The sequence below is a fragment of the Neodiprion pinetum genome, chromosome 2 (genome assembly GCF_021155775.2).
Source record: "Neodiprion pinetum isolate iyNeoPine1 chromosome 2, iyNeoPine1.2, whole genome shotgun sequence".
NCBI classification, from domain to species: Eukaryota; Metazoa; Arthropoda; class Insecta; order Hymenoptera; family Diprionidae; genus Neodiprion; species Neodiprion pinetum.
Window position 1 is genome coordinate 26,862,748 of NC_060233.1, and position 9,922 is coordinate 26,872,669.

The window sequence follows — 9,922 nt, forward strand, 5'->3', positions numbered from 1 at the left end:
TTATTAACTTCTCGGTCGTAAAAACTGCACTTTATTGGCAATCTCTTTTTTCTTTTTGGCATCGAATATTAAAATTTTACAATAAACAGCAAAAATTTTCTGCAAATTATTCAGATTTGACGTTACGCTGATCTGAAAACTTTTCGAACTACCGAAATCCAAAGTTTTCACGAATCTCAGAGAAGATCACTTGATATAAATAATTAGTATAAAAGCACGAAAGAGGTTTAAAAAAATTGTATTTTTGCGTTCTGCTTAATAGAGAATGCACCATACACCATTCCGTGTTCTTCTGTATATTCTTTTCCGAGTCAGTAATAAACAATTCAGTAATCGTAATCAGACAAAATACCAAATGAAATGAAGCCTAAAATTAAAGGCTAGCTGAATGTTTATACAAATCATCCTCATATTAGATTATTGATCAAAATTTAGTTACCGAAAACATAAAATGTTTCCATAAATAATCATAACAACTGTGGAAATAGATTGTTTTCGGAAAAAGAAGCCAACACTTTCTCTCCAATTACGTCGCTATAACCGCAGGCCTACCAGAACTGCAAGCTGACAATGAAACGTAGATTCTAGGTACGTAGGTGAAAAATATCAATACGCGATGCCTACTTGTTGACCTGAATTTCCTAGTTTCGACTTCCGGAAACTTCATAAACTAGGGCTTTGATTTTTCCCCGTATCTGTGCTTCGTGCTACCGTTATAGACCATCAATCATACCGACCTGCAGCACACACAGTTCATTAATCATTTTCAAGAAAAATCAAAAATTAGAAGCGTTAAAGGTTCGTGTCCGTCCGATTCAACGAATGATTTTCCGGGTCAAATATAACCGCCCGAAAACTTCAAGGGAAAACTGTAATTCATCTTTCCTCGAATTAATTTAAATTAGTCAAGTTCTCGAGCTTTAGTACCGGACAGTTTTACTTCAAGAAGAGATATAAGCAGTCATAATATTGCAGACAGAGTTTTCATTGATAGACAGACGATGAACACAAATTCACTATAATTTATACAAACTTGTTGTCAAAAGAGAAGAAATTTCTTCGTGGTATGTAATTATATCGTACATTCTTTTCATCTTTCTGTCGAAAACTGAAAGGAGAAAAAAAATCTCTAATTGGAGCACATAGGAATGATTGGTTAAATTTATCACATCTGTATTACGCGGATGAGGATAATTCACTGAGTCTTTTTTTATTACAGTAACAATTCGGTATTCACATTTGTTGATTAGAATCAATATCGGTGCAATGTTGAGAAATTGGATATTCAACGCTGTCAACGTGATGAAAGGAATTAGTGTTTCAGTGAAAAATTGATGAAAAATAATCTTCCGAATAGAGTTATCCGCCATGAAGTGAAATCGAACTGATCTACTAGATTTTTAACAATTTTGAAGCAATTCGAAACGAAGCGTTGATATTCAACAATAAGCTCTCGCTTGCAACTTTATGATTTCCTGTTTCTTTCCATGGAAAATTACATTTCAGAGAACCGTTGAATTCGATATCTGTTACGAAAATTCGATACCTACGATCCGATAAATTGTAATTCGATAAACCGGGTGAATCTGGCGCTCAAGAAGAGATTCTTTTCAATATTATCCCAGTCCGAAGCCTCTGGTTACATTCTAATTTCGTTCTTCAATTTCACTCACGTTTGGGAATAACGGTCGGTTTTTTCACCCGCAATTAAGTCTTACCCTCAATTTAAATTTCTCCGTCACTCGCCGATTTCATCGCAATTCGATTACACCGCGTTTACCTGGAGGATGAACTGGATCAGAGAAAACAAAAATAGTCGGCTTGTTTTCCATTTCGACCGCAAAGATTGAAAGTCACGCTAGGCGTCCCTTTCCAGACTCCAGCAACGAAATGTTTCACCTCTAATAATTGGCAATACTGTTAGATATTTTGAAGACGGACAGACAGTCAGTACACAAGTGCGAGAGACTCAAGAGGGATTATAGTTTCAAGTTCTGTTTACGTGTCCCGGTCTGCTGTAAAAGTACGAGCCGCCGAAACGAGCCGTTGAATCAAGTTCACCCTGAAAACGGTGAGTGCAATTAAAATCAGGACTACGAGAAAGAAAGTAGGGTGAAAAAAGCCCTGAGCCAAGGAGTAACGAAATTTGGCTTTTATAGCGCGAGTGCCAAGAATTTTGCGAGGCTTTAGAACGGTGCTTGTAGTTATTACATCGATATTAATACTAATTGTAAGTCATAAGCGCGGTGGCTGGCTGTAGCCAATATTATTTGGTCCAACATGATTTTATGGTCGATCTCGAATCGAGAAAGACGTTTGCCGGGGAAACACTGTGAGACACTGAAAGAAAGAGCCGAAGTAGAGAAAACGGCGAGAGCAGTAACTTCATCTGGTTATTATTGATGATTTAAACGTTTTTTAAATTTTGAATTGATTTTTTTTTAACATCTCGTAATTACCACCCACGAGGGTCGAGGGAGAAGATTTTTATAAAAATGTCGAAGAATATGATCGAATTGAACGCACGATGATCAAGTTGATTGATTCGGATAACCGAAAAGTATTCCACCGATATTTATTAATCAAGTTTGAATATCGAAAATCAACTTAAATTAGTCGATTTAATAACGATCTTAGAAATCACTGATGTGAAACAAGCGTGCATGTATTTCAGCAGCGGCACTATTGAGAGGTTGTGCCGTACAAAGAGAACCAGCCACCACAGTTATTGGTCGTGATAAACGATTCGCTTTCAAAGTTAAACAAATTTTACAATTCAGTAATATAATAACTCTAAATTCTTTTAACTAGGCTTCGGTAGAATCAATTTTTCCACAATTAAACGCCAATAATTTCAGCCACACGTAATACTGTATAATCATCATTTCAAATTCACAAATTGATCTCATTGTCAGTGGAATGTTTCGATATCTAAAACGATGCCTCAATTAAGTGGCAATTTCGAGATCCATTCACGGTATCAAATTATATTACACGCATGTACCAGCGATCTGAAAAGTGAATAGCCTCTTGGCGCCGGGTCATCGTCCGCTGTTGGTTTGTTACAATAGAAATTCTGCTTCCCTGCTATTCTCCAATTTCAAAATATCCAACGTCGTTAATCACAACGGCCACAAGTTGTGATTGTTTGAGGTAAATAATCGCAAGGAGTTAACGTTACAGCCAGCGAAAGATAGCCGAGGTACAAATGTTGTTTCAACTTTGAATCGTGTACCAGTGATTAGTTCTATACGTCGTTCGAAATGTCTTGCTGGAAAATAAACCCGATCCCTGCTTCTACGCACACATTGAACACACAAATGGACGCAAGTTTGTACACGTAACAAGAATCCGCGGTGTTTATTACACGTTCACAGTTGTACTTTTGTGTATAACCTTTGACATTATACAGATTATACGATATCGACGGAGAAAGAAAAATTTCCTCTCTTCCATTAGTCAATTCAAAATCGCCATTTGTTGATCACGATCAATATCAGTGAGATGGTGAACCGAGAGAAATCTTTAGTTCCGGTTACCGCTCAGTCTTTAATTATTTAGTTTTTTACCACAATCGAAAAACATAGTTTTAGGTACAAAATGAAAATTAGTTTTCTAGTATCCGTTACTATTATTTCTCATTACGATCACTGTTACTATATTTTCTTGCAACTGTTGCGAAAATTTAATGCTTGTGGAACAATAAATTGACGTTAAAGCCTTGCTTAACTAAAAAAGTAGAGTAAACCTCAGAAACTGATTTTGCGTTGCAATTACTAAAAAAGGATCGACGATAGCGCAAAATGGTTACGCGTACCTCGTTTTCTCCTAATTCCAACAATACTCAAACAGTTTTTTTTAACGATACCTGTTTTACTGAATTCTTCTAGTTAATATAACAAATGAAATTTTTCTCAGTGTGTGAAATCAAATATTCAGTAATTTTACCATAATATAAAACAAAAAATTTCACTCAGTTTGTGAAAAGTAGTCTTTTGAACAAAGTGAACCCATCTTATAGAGTAACATCAAACGAGTCTACGAAATCTATTCAAAATAGGATATCGATGTTTAAACTTCTTTTAAATAATTTTGGTATTTTTTTTTTATTTTTTCACCTTTGACGGCGGCTTCACAGCGTACGAATATAACGCGCGATTATATTGTAATGAAATTGATCAACACCGTCAATTTTTTGCCAAGAAATTTTCTCGATAATTTCTCATATAATATTTCGAAATAAAAAGAAAAAAAGAAAAATTCTTCCGCTGCGACATTCTTAAGACTGTTATACCTATGCAGTGACTGTAATTTGGTATAAGGGAAACATTCTTTCCTCAGTAACATTAAATCGCAGTAAAAGTCGCATTAGCATCTGATACTCAATCAAACTAACTTCCGTTTCTTCGTACGCTGTTTTATATCTTTTTCTTTGCACGGACGTTAACAGGCGGCCCGTTATTTTCAAGACGCAGAAACAGTGGCGCGTTTCATCGATTTCAGGCTTGTGTAACATTGTTGACGTTAACGTCAACGGTGAGAAGGCGAACGAACAAGTTTTCACCTACGCCTAGAGCTCGTTGATACGAGTGAAATTAAGTCGTATAACAGGATTTACGACCGTTACCGATATCGGTGACCTTGATCTTAGTTTGTTTGACGGTATTCCTTAATTTGTGTAAAAAAAGTAAGGATACAAAAAGCTGCCTCAACTATCTAAGGAAATACCCAAATTTAAAATCAGGGCCAATCTAATTTTCTATTTCACTGTGTAATAATATGACTGAGTAATTGGAAATAAATATTCATATCTAAAAATAATCAGACTGTATGATCAGATCTCGAGAATTCTTAGGTTCGATCACCGCTAAGTTTATCCGCATGAGTTTGTTTGTAAATCAGTTATTGCAAAGTGCCGAAATGTTTTAATTTACTTGGGAAAATGTGATCGTACAATCAGGATTAGGTAGAATTTCACAAATAATCTTCTACATGATTCGAACGCCGTATTTCAATATTAAAAATACTTCCGATTCATCATCATTACATTCCGTGCATGATGTGAAAAATTTCTCATCCCCTGACCAAATGCTTATTTGCACTAATTTCTTAGTTAAATATGAAAATTAGCCTCGTGCAGTATGAATTTAAATGAACCTTAAGCGTTAATTAACATATCGACGCTTTCATTTACGAATTTTATGCATCAGAGCTTTTTGTAGAGCGTTCAGTTCTTTACGAAAATATTTATTTACGATAACTTTAGGTATATTCTTCAACGACTTATAAAATTTCAATTTTTCGTTGTTAATTCGAAAGCTTTTGAGCACCTCGGAGCATAAGAACTCAAAAACAAGACTATTCAGAAAGTACTGAAATGTTTTTTGATCAATTGTCCAGAACATCAGCATGTCGTCAGGACCGCGTTTGAAGTCAACGGTTGTTTTGACATCGCCGAAGAAGATGAGCCCCGCAGAAACTTCGACAAATCCTGATGCAGAGGGCGGTCAGAAGACCGAGAAGGATATCAAGAAGGAGGGCGCAATTAAAAGGCTAAATTTGATCGACGCGAACATTCAGCAATCGACAAAGAGCGATGATCGCGCAAACGTAGTCTCAGATATGCAGATGAAAACGTCGAAAATGGTGCATAACGTATGTGGCAAACTTCAGAGGATGAAGATAAAGGATGCGGGACAGTACCGAGCGACGAAGGAAGAAGCCGGGAAAAGTTCAGAACCCGAAGAACCGACTCAAAAAACTATGAAGCCTGCTTGTAAGGGAGGAGAATCGGAACTCGATGAAAACGGGAATAAAAACGCAGATAAAGAAGGGATGTAGAAGAAAGAAGGGGTGAATAATGAATCGATCTATCGTATTCTGTATCTTCCATTGCAACTGCAGAATTTTTAATTTCAAACCGCGTCGCCTTCAAACTTCACAGAATTCATCTTGATCCCTTCTTACTCTGCGCTTCAATTTTAGTTTTCATCTAGTAACGATTTTTCTTTCTTACAGATGACGAAGATCCGAAGCTACTAAGGAAAGAAGATCGCAGAACTGCGCGATTGGCAAAGAAGATATCAAAATTCAGCGCGAAATTCATGGCGGCAGCCAGAGAATTAGGAGTCGTTGACCGTAAGTTGTTTTTCAATTGAAAATCTGGTGTTCTTTCAAGTTCGAATGTATGTGTAATACTTGGTTTCGTAATATCTTTCAACATTTACTACAATCCATTGAAACTCCATGAAACCACCGTGAAATTTTTTATTTCTTACAAATCGTGAATCTCCATTGTGAAGTTGAGTGCAATCCTGTAAAATCTTTGGAAGTCCTGTGAAATATCTTGAAATTTATTTCCATTTTCTGAGATTCCTTCAAGCCGGATGAAATCTTTTGGAATAACGTGAATTCTTTGAAGTTTCAAGAAAATTTGAAAAACCTATGACTTCCAATTTTGAATTTCACAGCAATCTTACAAAATCACACAGAATCCGTTAAAGTGTTTTAAGCCACATGAAATCTTACTATTTCAGTATGAGTTCTATCAAGTTTTGTTACAAAGTGATCAACCTCTTTAACGTTATAATTTATTTTTTTTTTGTTTTTTTTTAACTCAAAATACAAACGGAATCAACAGAACAGTCAGAACGTAAAATCGATTATCAATATCAATTCGGAATATTTTTCAAATTCAGTTTGATCTTAGCGCTTGATTATCTGCAGAAAAAAATTAACATCGTAATATGCAATCTGCGTGAAATATTCCCTCTTTTTCCATTAATTTCATGCTCGGTGGAAACTGTTGTTCAATTTTACGATTAATTGCGACTTGGAATAGAAAACGTACAACGGAGAAAAACGAGTGAACTTGAAAGCTACGCAGTCTCGCGTCGCGAATTCTAACAATCTAATTACTCCTAGCTCAGCCTCAGACATGTAACTCATTAAGGCAACTCGTCCTTTCGCTAGGGAATCTAAATATTGTGATGGGGGATTCGGATTTGTTAACTAAAGACGGGTAAATACTGCATTATGTAATTTAACTTTAGAACTGTGAAAACATTTGCGGGATATAAGTATTGCATCAAAACTAACGCTAACAATGAGTAAATTAATGAAACTTTTCGGGAGTTCTGCGGGATATTGAATAACGTTGTGCAGCATGTACCTGCAAAATTATATGACAAATTATTTTGAAAATGTTTCGATATGACCTGCACATTATCAGAAAGACCCACTATGCCCATTTAAAATCTGTAAAACAATACAAATTCTTGGAACAACTGAATCTTCGTAATTCTAGACAAATTTAAGTGGATCTTCTGAAACTAAAAGCGTTCTGAAGTTACATTGAAATAGGTGTTTTCGAACAATGAATATTGCGAAGGTTATGAAATAACGTAGGTTTTTTTTTATAGAATTCATGGAAAACTGTTGAAAAAATTTTGAGAAGTGTTGTTATATTTCTAAAAACCATGCGATAACCATTCGGCTTGCGTTCAAACGTTTCATCGTTCTCCAAATTCTCATGACCCTTAACCCCAATATGTCACACCTCGACAGAATCGCATAACGGTCGCATGGGGTCAAATTCACCCCAGCTCCAAAAAAGAGATATCCTGCTTCAACAACGAGTTCTAAGAACCTGAAAAGAATATCTAGTTATTGTTTAAGTATGGCAAAAAAAGTTCTCTCAGTTTTCATAGCCAAAATCAATTGTTCAAATATTATACAACGTCGGCAAAGTTAAGGTAAAATGTAAAAAAAAAAAATGTATACTGATTTGTTTCTTTTTTTTCTTTTTTTTTCTTTAGAGTAAAAAAACTATGAAAGTTTATTTCTGAACTGTTCGAGAAGTTTGAAAAATGTCTGGGGTGAAATTCACCCCCATCGACCGATCAAGGCCAAGTAATCTGTCTGAACTAATTTTTTTACGGAATCATTGCGTGTACGAATACTTTTGAATACTAATTCCGTATAAAAACCACAGTCTTTCAAAATTTAATTCAAACGTGTCTTTCGAAATTCATGAAGTGCGTTTGAAATCGTCGAAGAATTTAATCAAGTTTCTTAAATCTGTGTAAAGTTCGCAGGCTCTTCGTGAGAAGATTCAGGAAATATTTCTACAGTTCGTTAAATTTGTAAACTTCTGCTGAAATATCGCATAAAATTTTCGAAGTGTGTGCAAATATCTGAATTTATGATATCTCTAAGATTCTGCAATGTTTTTACGAAACTCTGACGTCCGTTGTTCGAAAAAGCATACAACTCTTCACGTTTCCATTTGTTTTCATTATACCTACGTCAATTTGACGCGAAACAATTTCACTGCAATACGACACCGATTTCTAGATAGCACAAAATTGATTGTAAAGGTCGCAGCATCAACGTTTATTACTACACCAGCAAACGACGATAACCTTGTGCCGCCAATTGCAGTGAACGAGGACTACAATTCAGATTCTGATTCCTCCTGGAGCTTGACCAACTCCTCGTTGTGTTCAACCAGCTGCTCGTGTTCGGAGAGCTGCACAACCGATTATTCGTCGTGTAGCTGTTCAATTTGCTGCTCTGACGAGGAAAGCAGCTCAACTTCAGGCACTGCAGACGCGTCGACTACGGATTCGTCGTCAGAATCGAGCACAAAAAGCGCGTCTTATTCTCTGTCATCCGATAATCGTACCGACTGAAATTTTGAAATTGCGCTTTAAGATTTCGATATTTAATGTTGGATAACAGACTACATCAATTCGGCTTTCTGCCTAAGTAATTGTTGCTTCGGATTTTGCCAAGATTTCGGGAGTACTTGATAAGAATTTTAAACGATCATTTTCGATAATTGAAAATTTGTTAGAGTACCAATCCGATGATGGTCATTGATCGGTGTATTTACTGTAATAATCAAATTTCCATTCCCTGTGATTGTACAAGAAAGGGAATCAAAACGAAAAATGTGTAATCGAATAAATACAACGTATGTGATATTTTACCCTGTTAGAATATAACGGTGATTTTTACATGTGTGAGGATTTTTGTATCTAATTAAATGCCATCTCTTTCGTGCTGTATCCTGTGATTTTGAAATAGATAATTAAGCTTGTATAATCGTGTGCTGTAAATGAGAATATATCGTTTATTAATCAAAGATAATGAATAAAGTTTGTTTTTAATTCATCGCCGAAGTGACGTCAAGTTTCACGCTCTAAGCGAAATTGAATTCTAGCAATCACGTTTATGTATAATTCAGTCTGTCGTCATGGCCGAGAAGAAAACGTGTTATTATTCATACTGTACATAATTTTCGGAATCCTCAAAGCGAAGCCAAGATGCTGAGAATCAGATGTGACACCTAGTGCCGGGAATACACGTACACCGAAAGGAAAAAAATTCTTGAACCTCATTATTATAAATGTTAAAACGTTCAATTTTCTCACGATCAGAGTTGTACCAAAGAAAATATCGTCAATGTAATTTGGAGGAGAATGCGTTACGCCAACTTTGAAAAAGGAATTCGTAATTCCGAGAAATCTTAGCTAACGCAATAGAAATTGTAATCCAAGCAGTTTATCCTATTCTATAAATAGATGATAGGTGAGCTTCGCACCTATACATACATATATTCTCAGTCACTGATCGCCCACGGCGTCGCGAGAAATCCAATTCTGTCCTTCCACCCACAGTTCCGTCGCTTCCGCTTCCCCTCGCTTTCTCTTTCCACTTCTCACATCCATTTCTCAATTTCAGACCCTTACATCAATCTTTGGATATATCTCTTTGTGCTTGCGGTACCTGCGCAAACACGCTCGTCGAGAGGACCGAGAGACTACATTACCTGTAATTGCCTCTAAAATTGCGGTCTTTCATTCATCCGTTTGCTGATCTAACTTCAGGAACCACTGAGGTCGAGCTTTAACGATCG

General features: G+C 36.1%; 1 protein-coding gene across 3 annotated transcripts; it reads left to right on the plus strand.

Annotated features, from left to right (window-relative positions):
* The first annotated feature begins 1,813 nt into the window (after positions 1–1,813).
* On the plus strand, positions 1,814–9,140 carry LOC124212117 (uncharacterized). Of its 3 annotated transcripts, none has more exons than XM_046611885.2 (4): positions 1,814–2,071; positions 5,401–5,776; positions 6,019–6,138; positions 8,379–8,451. In XM_046611885.2, the coding sequence occupies exons 2-4, from the start codon at positions 5,410–5,412 to the stop codon at positions 8,420–8,422; spliced, it is 531 nt and encodes a 176-aa protein (XP_046467841.1). In that variant the 5' UTR covers positions 1,814–2,071; positions 5,401–5,409; the 3' UTR covers positions 8,423–8,451. The 3 variants fall into 3 exon arrangements, with proteins under 3 accessions (XP_046467841.1, XP_046467839.1, XP_068989753.1); XM_046611883.2 differs by having other exon boundaries at positions 1,822–2,071; positions 8,443–9,138; XM_069133652.1 differs by lacking the exon at positions 1,814–2,071 and adding an exon at positions 3,486–3,593 and having other exon boundaries at positions 8,443–9,140.
* The last annotated feature ends 782 nt before the right edge of the window (positions 9,141–9,922 follow it).